At 42.0% G+C, this 13284-nt stretch overlaps 2 protein-coding genes across 3 annotated transcripts; one reads left to right on the forward strand and one right to left on the reverse strand.

Annotated features, from left to right (window-relative positions):
* The first annotated feature begins 3405 nt into the window (after positions 1-3405).
* On the forward strand, positions 3406-8172 carry psme1 (proteasome activator subunit 1). Of its 2 annotated transcripts, none has more exons than XM_083679310.1 (12): positions 3406-3473; positions 3622-3668; positions 3987-4019; positions 4174-4236; positions 4541-4642; positions 5013-5070; positions 5451-5548; positions 5784-5852; positions 6172-6239; positions 6337-6391; positions 6482-6568; positions 7671-8172. In XM_083679310.1, exons 2-12 carry the CDS (start codon positions 3630-3632, stop codon positions 7749-7751), a joined length of 753 nt encoding a protein of 250 aa, XP_083535436.1. In that variant the 5' UTR covers positions 3406-3473; positions 3622-3629; the 3' UTR covers positions 7752-8172. The 2 variants fall into 2 exon arrangements, with proteins under 2 accessions (XP_083535436.1, XP_083535437.1); XM_083679311.1 differs by having other exon boundaries at positions 3441-3473; positions 3625-3668.
* A 98-nt stretch (positions 8173-8270) lies between these two features.
* On the reverse strand, positions 8271-10348 carry fitm1 (fat storage inducing transmembrane protein 1). Its single transcript, XM_083679329.1, is given in 3 exon segments — positions 8271-8615; positions 8619-9249; positions 9733-10348. Coding segments are annotated over 3 exon segments (1041 nt in total). The 5' UTR covers positions 10095-10348; the 3' UTR covers positions 8271-8567.
* Between the last annotated feature and the right edge of the window lie 2936 nt (positions 10349-13284).

Raw genomic sequence — 13284 nt, forward strand, 5'->3', positions numbered from 1 at the left:
CTCTCTCTCTCTCTCTTTGTCTCTCTCTCTCTCTCTTTGTCTCTCTGTTCTCCTTCCCTCTCTTAGAGAAGACCTTTGGTCCATGTGTTTCGCAACCAGGCAGAAAGGGAAAACAAGTTTTAATCACTCACTCAATCACATCAATCAATAATTAATGGCCTTGAAAACACTTCAGTCTGACGTTTGCCCTTTGGATTAAATGCCTCACAAACATGAAACTGCAGTGGGTTATTTTCTCGATTGACGGTTCAGCCCATGCTATACATTAGAGGGCATAATTCAGGGTTTTGCTGCACGTCATTTAAATTGATTTTAAAAAATTACCCACTAAGATTAGATTGTGTCATTGCAATACAGTATGATTAAAAAAGATAGTACCTCCTGGCTATATTGCCCTGTAAGATAAGTAGCTGATAATGGCCTTGTCAGAGGTCTAGGACAGGAAGGGAGTCATAATTACAGTTTACCTTATGTAACCCTAATTCTAATAAGAGGAGCCTAAAGTATCATAAGTGGTCATTCAGAAGGAATGGGGATTCAGCTTCTATTCTCGCTAGTAGCAAGCACGTGGGCTATGTTTGCATACTGTTAAATTGCATCATTCCTTCGTCCTCTTCCTTTGTTGTGTTTTGTTTTCCTTCCTTGGAATGATTACAGGTCTGACGTGACCTGATTGGCACAATCGATGCTGTGAGCAGTTTGCTTTGACTACTCCAATCACATTCGCTCAGTGATGTCTTCAAGGGAGGGAGGGAGGAAGGAGGGATTAGTGTTTAAAGTATTCAACAACAGGGCTAGAGGGCAGTGAGGGCCGAAGTCTCCGCTCCCCTGGTATGACGCGCCTTTACCAGAAGTAAGAATGTATACAGGAGATGCTCCATCTAGGCGTTGTGCTATCAAGGATTTCACTTAAATACAAAGATTTGACTGTTCGAAACTTCCCTGGTGTTATTCATGACTTATCAATCTTACAGGAAAGCAACAAAGGACATTATGTTTTCGTAAAAATGAGGTACAAGACTGTGTACAAAAATAGCACTATACGAACTACATATTCCAAGACCAAACACTTGCGCACAGGAGACGTCATCACTGAACCTGATGTGCTACTTTTTATAACGTGAAATAATATGATCCAGGTCTGCAATAACAATACAACTGTATTATTATAAATATTACAAATTAATTACGTGTGCAACACCAGCAAGTATTATTCGTAATTCTATGACCGTTGAAAATGCCATCTCAATTTCAGTCGCTAGTCGTCGCTGTTTCACACCTATCGGTCGACATACTTTTATCAGTCGATCCAGAAAACATGAAAGAATGAGAGATGTCTGTGTCCTGGGCCTTCACTCCTGTGCGGCTAGATGTATGCAGCTGATTGGTAAATAAATGCAGCTGATCACAACGTCATATTTTGGCGATGATTAAGCATGTTGGAGAGAGGGTCATGATAAAAAAGCGTGTAGTGCATGCGGATACTCAGCACCGGAGCTACGCGGCCTCAAGGGAAATGTAGTTCACTAGAATTCTTCGCCGGTAACCCTAACCCCTAACTTTTTTTGTTGCAACAAAAAAGACATGTTATTGGCCCGGGAGCGTGATTTTAACCACTCCCTTATAATACAGGTTGGAAATCCAGCTGATGAGGAACAGAGAGGACAGCTATGCACTGTTCTGGTACCAACAATAAAAGGAGTGACTCTCTATAGCGGTGATTCTGGGTACCTCTGTATTCTAAAATCTCTGACTGAGTTCTCTGCTTGACCAAGCATGGTGGAAGTTGCTCAGCTCATCAAATGCACAGGCTTCGTTTACAATGGGTGATTCTATAGCCCCTTTCATCATTCTTGATGTATTTGTTTATGACTGGAACCACAGTATCTCCAGCGAGGCTATCTTACTAAGCAATTCATAATGCAAGCATGTGGCACATTGTATCGCCAGTGTGCCGCAAACATTCCCTGAACGTAGTCAGAATAGTGTTGCAATACTAGAGATTCTGTAGACGTTCTACAACACATCTCAGTGTGGCAATGCCACGTGGCCTTGAGTAATGATTGTTGCTTCGTGAGGGTTGCGGTCTGGGGTGTTGATGTGAGGGCCAGGGTTAGCCTTGTCTTAGGTGATAACGGCTCAAGGAGGTGACCCAATGTTTAAGGCATGACAGAGTAGGCAGAACATCTCTGAAAATGAACTTGCACGCAGTGAATACGCACTAGCAGTTAAACCCACCAACTGGAGCCATATGTCAAAAGACCTCTTCACCTCTCTGTACAAGTTTCTCTCCTGTTAATAATAATTTTAAAAATCCTTCATCTAGCATTGTAACTGCCTATGACCCCTGGTCTGAGCATTGATTACTTTATCTTATGATGACTGATGGATAGATGATTAACTTACTTAAACAAATGTATTTGTTGTAAGTCGCTTTGGATAAAGGCGTCTGCTAAATGCCATAAATGTAAATGTAAATGTGAATGAAAACAAAGCAAAAGGTGCGCGCCCTGTTGGTCTAATGCAAATTCACATTTTTATGTTATTTTTTAACCTCGTTGAGACCAGGCTTTCCTGAGGACAACGTGAGGAGATATGGCTACGTGAGACTATGTTAGTTTTGAATGCTGCGTAGTCATAACAACACGGAACTCATACGCCCCGGGGTAGACAAATACTGTTCGTCCCTATCTGACTGCCTGACTGGCTGCCTTAGGCTACTGATTGACTTTGGGGAGAAGTTGATAGTGATCAGTGAGACAATAGTCAAATCAGCAATGGTTCATCTTCTTTAGGTGACTGCACCGTGTCATGCCTGATACTCACGAGTGGACAAACAGAAACATCTTGTGGAAATTGAATATTTCACTGAATCAAATTGGAAATTAAATGTATTTCTTTGCCCAAACTATACTATGCTGTTATGAAACATCATAGGCTCCTCTCTGGAAAACATTGCGGTGCAGAGACCAACATGCGTCCTAGAGTCAGTATTACATATGGGTTGTCAATCCTATACTAAATAGTCTCATCATATATATTGGGGGCTGATAACATTGCCGGGCAATGAGGCCAAACCTTCTCTTAAGGCAATATTTAATTTACTTACTGTATATTCTAAAAGGAATAATTAACATGACATATATTTCCAAATATGTATGTTAATCTTTAAATACATACGTTTTAGGTGTGATTAAACAAATCAAAACAAAACTGCATGGCAACTTTATTGTAAATATTGTAACTACAAGTAATTATTCGAAAGCTACGCTTTTAAATACGTTTGTAATCATTGCAAGTAACATTAATATTTATAACACATCATCGTGCACAACACAATTTATGGTCAGGTTATTTTATAGGTTACTCTGGTTTACAAACTACAAATCCCACAATTCTACGTGATGGGCGTAACCTGTTGTAAAAGTGAAATGAAATTTTCCTTTCATTTTCGTCTTTAGTGCTGACTAACAGTGAGTTTTCCGCGTTGTGCTGTTAAATAGATTTAGGGAAATTACACTTACTTTAAGATATTTGCACGGCATTTTTTTTGATAAGCATACTCTATAAAAGTTACACTTTTGCCCACTAATAATACAATTCTCCATCCATTCTCATTAGTAGACACGATGACTTCCTTGGAAATCAACCCCGTGGCGAAGAAACAGGTAGGAATAATAATTTTCAACCGTTTAGTTTGTCAAGGTTATGACAGAGTCATTCCGTAGCAAATAGCGTATATCTCCAGCTCAGCAATCCTGATTTTCAAGGTGTTGACTTAAAATAGGGCCATGTGACATAACAACACTTACAACAGGGCCATATGAGGTCGCTTACAGCAGGTGAACTCGACCCTGCTATATCACGGTCAGGCGGAAAGTCTGTCAAAATATGACAATGGCGTTGGTTTTGTTGTGACTGGAGCCAGAGACTCAATTGAGATCCAGTTTCAGAACTTTATCTAACTTGTGGTTTCTATTTCCAAGATCGATGACTTCTGCATGCAGCTCACCAAAGAGGTAGGCCTACTTGAGTAATGAGCTGATACGGAATGCTGATTATCTGTCATACAGAATGCTGTGTGTGTGTGTGTGTGTGTGTGTGTGTGTGTGTGTGTGTGTGTGTGTGTGTGTGTGTATCAATCTATCTATTTATCTATCTATCTATCTATAGGCAGAGTCTCTGGTCACAACATTCTTCCCTCAGAAGATTGCAGAGATGGAGACACTCTTACAGGTAAGGACAGATTGAAGTAGGGCCTGCACACTCAAATACTCCATGTACAGGCCTACCTTTATTGTCTTCACAACCTTTCGATCCAATGTTTGTCAGTTCAATTTCCCACAGTGCAACCCACCCATACTGACATACAATGCCTGAATAAAGCAATCCATACAGATGTGAGGCCATTGAGACCACAAGCAAATCTGTCAATCTCACTCCAAATGAATTTGCCCGGGAGGCATATTTCAGTATGAAAAACAGGTGAACAATAGAGAAACATTGTTCCTCTTCTCATATCCACTAAAACGGTCCTCAGACCTCTCTCGGCATTGATGACCTGGCATCCCTGAGAGCGACCCTGGACATCCCCATGCCAGACCCGGCTAAAGAAGAGGCAAAAAGAAAGAAGAAAGAGGAGGTACATTTTAATGGTTGTCCTCTGTGGCTCAGTTGGTAGAGCACAGCGCTAACAATGCTTAGGTTGTGGGTTCAATTCCTGCTGGGACCATATATACTGAAATGTATGCACTCACTGCAATGTAATATATATATATATTTTTTTTTTAATTGTACCCACTTATTATTTAATTTATTATTAGTTTATTTATTTAATCTTAAACCCTTTGGATTATACAGACCCTGTAATAATTAAGTATAGGTTGCCAAAGGTAAGTTTGACCATAAACATGCACACATCAATATCAAGTCCTCTATATATCGACAACACGACAAGTCCTACAGAGTGTCACCTTACCTGACTCACCTCCAACTCCTCTTTCTTTTTGCAGGAAGAGGCAAAGGAGGGGAAGAAAGATAAGGACAGTGACAAAGAAGATGAGGATGCGGGTGAGGAAGACACGATATCACACATTGGTGGAGGAGGAAACAACTGTTTGTTTGTCCAGAGATATTTGAGGAATTCAATTATACGGCTGTAATTTTAGAATAACCTACATTTGCATTTTATGTAACTGTTACGGTGATGTCACCCTCATTTGGTTGCAGTTCATTGTAGTGGACTCAAGGGGGGGTGCCATGGTTAAGAAGTAGAGCAGGATTGGGGGTTTCCAGCTCTGGGTCGAAGTTGCCCTAATGCACAGGTCTAGGGTCAGCTTTCCCTCCCCTGTTCCTTATCCTACCATTTAGAGGGAAAACATTTGACTGAATCTAGATCAGTGCCAACTTTACAACTTAAAGTTGATGACAGTAGTGTTGTTTCCCACAAGGTCCCCCCTGTGGTCCGATCGCCTGTAATGAGAGGGTGGAGAGTCTTCTGAAGCAGATCAAGCCTCACATCCAGACGCTCAAGGAGAAACTCAACACGGTCAGTTCACCCTTTAGTCTCTCAGTCTCAGGCCTTTTGGGATACTCCTACAATGAATCCATGCTTCCTCTCTATCTTGAAATAATCACTGAATGAAGGATACATTTTCAAAGTATTTGAACTAGGCCCAGTGTGGGCTATACTATCATCTAACACTCAAGATTCACCATCTCTTTAACCAGTTGAAGGTTTAATGAAATGTCTACATATTATGTTCATTACCTTCTTCTGACAGGTGTCGATGTGGGTGCAGCTTCAGATTCCAAAAATTGAAGATGGGAACAATTTTGGAGTGGCTGTGCAGGTCAGACATTGATAAGATATGATGCAAATCAAAAGGATAGTTCACTATTTTTGGACTTGTACCTGTTTTTACAGTTACTGGCATTGACCTGGATTAGGACTATCCAGATAATTTTTACATGCATATCTTTGTCATTTACCAAGTACAACTGCCTCTGGCGAGACTTAGCTCACTGTAATTTAAGTTTACGGGGCAAGTAGACAACTGGAAAAGCATTTTAAAGTTAAAAAAAATCTCAACCATCCCTTAAAGTGTTGAAGTTGGTATATTTGTTATTTAGCAAGTGTTCATGTTCTTCATAAATGTTGTTTTTCCACAGGAAAAGGTGTTTGAACTGTTGACGAGCACTCGCACCAAGATCGAGGGGTTCCAGACACAGATCTCAAAGTAAGAGACTAAGACCATTGGGCCCAATCAGTTACCGTAGCTTATGACTTATACATGTGATTCATTATTTACTCATTATGTTGTTTTCTGTTGTCAGGTACTACAGTGAAAGAGGGGATGCTGTGGCCAAGGCCTCCAAACAGCCACATGTGGTCAGTGTGTGTGTGTGTGTGTGTGTGTGTGTGTGTCTGCGCGCGTGTGTGCTTGCTTGCTAACTCTGCTGTGTATCTGTACCACTCTAGGGAGACTACAGACAGCTGGTGCATGAATTGGATGTGTACCAATACTGTGAGCTGCGCATCGTGGTTCTGGAGATCCGCAACACTTATGTAAGTAACACTTACGCCACGTGTCATTCCTCTGTCTCCTTTTGTACATGTTCAAATCAAATGTTATTTGTCACGTATGTGTCAGTTGTAACTGACACAGTGAAATGCTTTTTGGGATCTTGCTCCACGCTCAACAACAGCAGTCAGCAACAATCAACAATTCATTAATAAGTAATAAAAAAGCAAATTTGAGCAGAGAGCCGATCCGATCGCAGCCATCTCTGGCGCCATCTTGGATAATATAATATAATACAGTACCAGTCAAAGGTTTGGACACAAACTTGCCAAGAGTGTGTAAAGTTGTCATCAAAGCAAAAGGTGGCTACTTTGAAGAATCTAAAATATTAAACATATTCTGGTTTTTTTAACACTTTTTTTTGTTTACTACATAATTCCATATGTGTTCCTTCATAGTTTTGATGTCTTCAGTATTAATCTACAATGTAGAAAATAATAAAAATAAAGAAAAACCATTGAATGAGAAGGTGTGTCCAAACCTTTGACTGGTACTGTATGTGTTCATGAGCCGGAGTTAGTTACGGTAAACACACACACGTCCCCCATGCATTTATTCTATCTTATAGTTATAATATAGGCCGTTTAGCTGACGCTTTTATCCAAAGCGACTTACATGGCAGCGAGCGCATACATTTTTCAGTATATACGGTCCCAGCGTGAAACAAACCCACAATCTAAGCGTTGTTAGCGCCGTGCTCTACCAACTGAGCCACAGAGGATATAGGTCAACAACCCCCCCCAGTGCACTAGATAGTGACGTAGACCCTGTTTGTAAATACTTCCTTACTGCCTCCCTCTCTTGGTGTAATCATTGACCTGACGTGGGCTGGACTGATGAAAGCATAGTGGATTGTGAATGAGATAACAAAACACTGTTAAGGAGAGAACAGAAGATAACTAACAGACTAAAGCCCCTCTCTCATACAAAGCCTCCCCTCCCCGTCACTCACTGTTACCGTAATTTCCGTCCCTGTTTCCTCCTTGCGTTTGATGTCTGTAGTGAGTGATGGAGGTGGAGGTGACCATGAAAGGGTTGCGGGCAGTGATGTCATTACTGTCCTGTGTCTGTGTCCTCCTCCCCCAGGCCGTGTTGTTTGACATTATCAAAAAGAACTATGACAAGATCAAGAAGCCCAGAGGAGACTGCAAGGCCCTCATCTACTGAGACCGACCTGTGGCTGCATCTCTATAGTCTAACATGGCCTCCTCTCCTCATCGTCTCCTTCTGCCCATGGGTTAGATGAAAGTAATAGGGCGACTGGGAATTTGCTTTTCCCTGTCCAGTTCTTTCAGATCAGTGTGGATGAAGGAAAGAAGGAGGAGTGGTCGTCACTACTTAGACTATGTGGTTGCAACATGTTTCTGCACCCATGTTTCCCACACATTTAAGATACAAATCATCGTGTCACATTCGCACAGTGCATTTAAAAAAAACCCGCACAGATGTTCAAGTACTCTGTGTAACACATACATTTTTCTCAGATTACAGAATAAGGCAGTGATATTGACATTGTGAGTTCATTTTGTTTAACGTCATGGTGAAATAAATGTTCTTGTTGTTGTAATCAATAAAAACATTAAACAAATATGTAAGTGTGAAAGAAAAATCTGATTCAAAAGAGAATTCAACTGATTTTCTTAGAAGACGCATAATGTTCTTGAGAAGTTAAAGGCTGCACTCAATTCTCTGGAAATGTCAAACGTTGCTCTTTCTTCCTGTTCTTTGGGGTGGTGTGGTGAGGTAGGACTCATCTATGCAGAGACAGAGGCCCTTTCTCAATTGCTATAAACTCGATTCCTTGCGTCCTCTCCTCCGTCCTCCACTCACTTCTTCTCAAAAAGCATTGGAGGAGAATATCTAACGAGAGGAACCTAGATCTTCTCCCCCAGTGCGTTTTGAGTAGGAAGCGAGAGGATGACAATTGAGAAAGGCCCAGAGCCATTCCTAAAGCGTTGTTAGACACACAGCTGGAGAGAGAGACTATTCTGGCTGTCTCTCATTGATGTTGAGCAGGTGTCCCTCTGCAGGTCAGCCAAGGCAGCACCATCTAGGCCACAGGTGATACCAGCCCTGATTCAAACCACTCCAGCTCAGACAGCCTAAAGCACCCCCTAGCAGCTGGGAGGGGAAGTGCGGGAAGTGGGCCAGCAGACAGAGGAGCAGGAACAGCCACAGACCCAGCAGAGAGACACAGAGGAGGAAAAGTAGGCGCAGTGGAGTCCCCAAGGGGTACTGTCCCAGTGACCCCCCAAGGGCCAGGTGGGGGGTGTACACAGCCATCTCCTCAGCTAGGTGCAGGCAGCAGAGGCAAAGGAGGAGGGTGTCCTCAGAGACCTCACACCCACGCCACAGAAGGCCCGCTTTCAGACAGGAGGCCTTGCTCTCCCCCTGGTGGAGCAGAAGCAGGGGCTGTCCCAGTTCGCTGGGCCCCTGAGGCAGACCCCCATCCAGGCGGGCAGGAAGAGGCTCGTAGCAGCTCCCGGCTGCGTTCTCCAGCAGGGTCAGGAGACGGCGGGAGCCCCACCACAGAGCTCCGACAACTGCCATCCGAGAGAGGTGGAGTAGGGAGAGAGAGATGGAGCGTCGAATGGAGAAGGATAGGAGGAATGCAAAGGAGCCTGAGAAGATGCAGGTCCAGCCCCAGCCTGAATGCAGGAACATCCTGGGAGAGAATCAACAGCAGATGTACAGGAAATGTTAAGTACCACAGAGATGTAGGCTTGAGCACTGGCTAGAATAGAATCAATTTGGAGAGATAAACAATACATTTCAATACAGTCACTCTGATTCACTCAATAAGGTGTAAAGATGCTCTGACAAAGGATTGACAAGATAAACTGATATGTTTTGTTAATTACAGCATATACGTACTAATGTTTTGAAATAAACTATTATCTACTTTTTTTCATACTTTGATTCATGCCCAATCAATCCACATCATAGCAACGTTTCTTATGTCACAGCTTGGACCCAGAGTGCTAGTTCTAGGAGGGCTGTAGTCTTTCCTTTGTTCCTCACCTCCTCTCTCCTTGCATTTCTTTTCAAGAAAGCATCGGAGGACATTATCAAGAAGGAAGCAAGGAAGGAGAGGATGCGAGGAATAGAGGACAGACTGTTGGGACCCACCCGAAACCTTTCACATCACCTGTATATATAGTGGTTCCTGTTTGCAAAGATGCTGTACTTGGACACCCAGAGGTTTAAGGCGGGCCCGAACAGAACCATGCATGACAGCACCAGATGGAAATGGCGGCTGAATGTGGCACTACCAATGAATCCAGCAGCAAGGTCCGTCACGACCACCAGGGCGGAATTCAGGAGCGCAATGATCAGCCTCCCTGGTTGGCTCAGCTCCTCGGCCACTTTGTGTAATTTCTTGACGTTGGTTAATTCGGTTCGTCCATTTGGTTCGGTCTCAGTCTTCATGTCCATATTTCTTTCTTTCTGTTTTTCTTCAGACTCACATCTTTCGTTTCCTCTCCCAGTAGTCAGAGAGTACCCTGTCATGGAGTGTGTGTTTTTATCTGTTACTCCAGTGCTCTCTGTGTCCCTTTCCCTTGTCCTTGTCAGACAGTATTTATATCATAGGTTATACATACGGTCCAGTCTTGCTCCTCCTTCTTTAACCCCGCCCACCTGACTCCAGTAGGACACTTAAATTATTAAATGGTTGTGGTTTATTGTAATGGTATAAAGTGTTACAAAAAATATTGTACTTTCAGCTTTACTTTTTCTACTTTCTCGAGGTCTAGAGAAGCACTATAGCCTAAATTAAATGTATCATTTAGTATTGTAACATTGAAACTGTGATCAAGGTGAAATAATGTCAAATAAATAACCTAGAAAACCACAAACTACTAATATTTTCCTTTCGTATTACAGTACAAGCCAAACAGCGTTTTCATGTCACAAATGAACACATAAAAAGTTAATTCTTGAAAAAGGATCCTTGTCTCCTTATTTGGTCACGTCCTCTCTACTGGTCCCTCCATCATATTCATAGACTGTCGATGCCAAAAGCTTATTTCAGTCAATCATTGCTGTCGGTTTCTGTTTTCGACCAGCAACACTTGCCTCCCTGACTGGTTCTCTAGCTGTCTATTACTGCACTTAACATTCCCTTCCATGCTGCTCTGGGTACTGTACCCCTCCACTTAACATCTGCCTTCATTCATTCGTCCAGATACGAGCCCCTGATGTTTTATCAGGCAGGCACATAGGGTGAGGCCTACAGGCTATTCTCTACTCCCCAGATGGTTATAGCTCCCATCTTCTATCTGGGTTATTTGTTCACTTGTTCTCTCCCCTCCCTCCCTCCCTCCCAACCTCGCTCGCTCACTCTCTAGAGGGGCTGAGGAATCTGTCTCTAAATTTAGAGCACTAACAGCATTCCTACCAGTAACAGCATCCCCATCCCCCCGCCCATGCAACCCTACTTTCAGTTGTTAGTGGGCTATCCCTTCGTCTTCTATCCCTGATATCAACCTCAGATTTATACAAGTCATTGATAGAGATTGCAGGACACTTGTGGCTCCTTGAGTTGTTACAGTATTCTAATTCTAGTGAGGTAGAGTGCACTCCATAAGTTTTGGAAAGAGGAAGCAGTTTGTCTTCTTTTAGCTCTATACTCCCAACAGTTTGTATTTTAAATCAAAACAATTAGTATGGGGTCAAAGTAGAGATTCTCAGCTTTAAGTCAATGGTATTGAATCATAATTCAATCATATAATGTCCAAATAAAGTACTCATGTTTAGTATTTGGTCAACAATCCTTTGCATGCAATAACTGCCTGAAGTCTGCGACCCATTGACTCCACCAGACACTGAGTATATTCTCTGGTGATACTCTGCCAGGCCTGTACTGCAGCCATCTTCAGTTGTTTGTTTTGATTGTCTTTTTGCCTAAAATCGAATTTATAATTATTAATTAATTAATATATTTCTTGGCCATTAAAAACTCCCTAGTTGCTATCACAGTATGTTTTGGGTCACTGTCTTACTGTATAATGAAGTACCATCCAATGAATTTGGAGGCATTTGCTTGTACTCGAGCTGACAGGATGTTTCTGTACACTTCAGAATACATTCTGTTGCTGCTGTTAGTAGTAACATCATAAATTAAGACAAGCTAGCTTGTTCTTAGGCAGCCATTCATGTCCAAACCACCGCCCCCCCCTCCGCCATGTTTTACAGATGAGGTGGTGTGCTGTGAATCTTGAGCAGATCCTTTTTTCTCCAAACGTTCCTCTTGCAATCACTCTGGCACATGATGATATTCGTCTTATCTGTCTACCAGACCGTTTTCCTCTGCAAGCTTTTTAGCAAACTGTAACCTGACCATCCTTTTTGAAGACAACTAGTGTTTTGCACCTTGCGGTGAAGCCTCGGTAGTTTGGCTGGTGACACATTCACGCCTACCTCCTTGAAGTGTTCCTGATCTGTGGGACAGTTGTTTTGGGGGTTTTCTTAGTTATGATGAGCATTCTTCGGTCATCCACTCTAGAAGTCTTCGTTGGCCTACCAGCCAACGTTTTACCCATTTCATCTGTCACCCAGTCTGAAGCAGGATACAAAGCGTTACCATCTTATTTGGTTTGATAGTTTGTCACACCTAACGTGATCACTCACCATCACAGGATGTTGTGAAAAACAGTTCCAAACGGTTAGCCTGATTAGCATGTCTCCTAACAGCCCTCATCTTATATTCCGCCCTTTGATGCTCTTTTCACTTAATTGAAATAGCATCACAACAATTGAAAGTTCTTCAGTTTTAGTGAATATACCATTCTGCTTAAGGTTGTCTCCCTCTTGCTAGGGAAATGTTACTTGTCTCTTAATTAGTATTCTTTCTTTACCCTGGAGTCAATTCCTTTTGCTCCAAGAGCCTGCACATTTAAAATAAGAATTGGGCAAAAAAACAAAAACAAAACATTCACGAAGTATTAACAAAGATAGCGATAATAGTGATAACAATTTGATTCAAGGAAATGTGGAATTAATTGTGTTGCAACAAGGTTTCCTTGCTAATTCTGTCCAAATCCAAAACCTTGTATTGTCTCTTTCTGTTAGTAATCCATGATTGTTCTGGCCATCTTGGAGTCCTTCATGCGTAATGCTCCAGATGCTTCCCCCTGAACTTCATGTTTTGCAACAGAACAATGTTCAGTCTCCAAATACCGACCTCCAGAAAATATGTATACAAGTCATTCCAAGTTTAAGGCTGTGGATTCTCATTCAGAGGTTCCATTTTGTGCAACAGTAATGTTCATGTGATATCTCCTTAGAAAATCCGGCTTCAAGACACCATCTGAGAAAATATGAAATCTGATGTGTCCACACATTGTCCAATGTCTTTATAAACAGTGTCCATTGTTTTTAATGAGGCTAGATGTTCCTCGGTTGTCTAACTTGTCTTTAGGGTGATTCCATCGGTCCATCTGATTCTGCATTTTATTTAAACATTTCCTGGAGTACATGGACGGTCATTGACAGCAGTAGTAGGCAATTTCATGTGAAGTCTACTAATCATGTTAACCCAGTCTATCCCCAAGGTGTTCCTATCACACAATCATCAATTTGCAGGTAACACTATTTTAAAAATGTATATGGCTGTGATCTGTTGATGCTAAAAGTATTACCATGTCAGTTTGCAAGGTGTTCCTAACACACAATCATCAATTTCAAATTCATACTAAAC

Source organism: Argentina silus (assembly GCF_951799395.1).
Source record: "Argentina silus genome assembly, chromosome: 1".
Taxonomy (NCBI): Eukaryota; Metazoa; Chordata; class Actinopteri; order Argentiniformes; family Argentinidae; genus Argentina; species Argentina silus.

Bases quoted from the DNA above. Each gene is read 5' to 3' on its own strand.
- psme1 (XM_083679310.1), top strand. From the start codon at position 3,630: ATGACTTCCTTGGAAATCAACCCCGTGGCGAAGAAACAG. The intron at 3,669-3,986 runs GTAGGAATAATA...TCTATTTCCAAG, and splicing joins ACCCCGTGGCGAAGAAACAG to ATCGATGACTTCTGCATGCA. The intron at 6,392-6,481 runs GTCAGTGTGTGT...GTACCACTCTAG, and splicing joins CCTCCAAACAGCCACATGTG to GGAGACTACAGACAGCTGGT.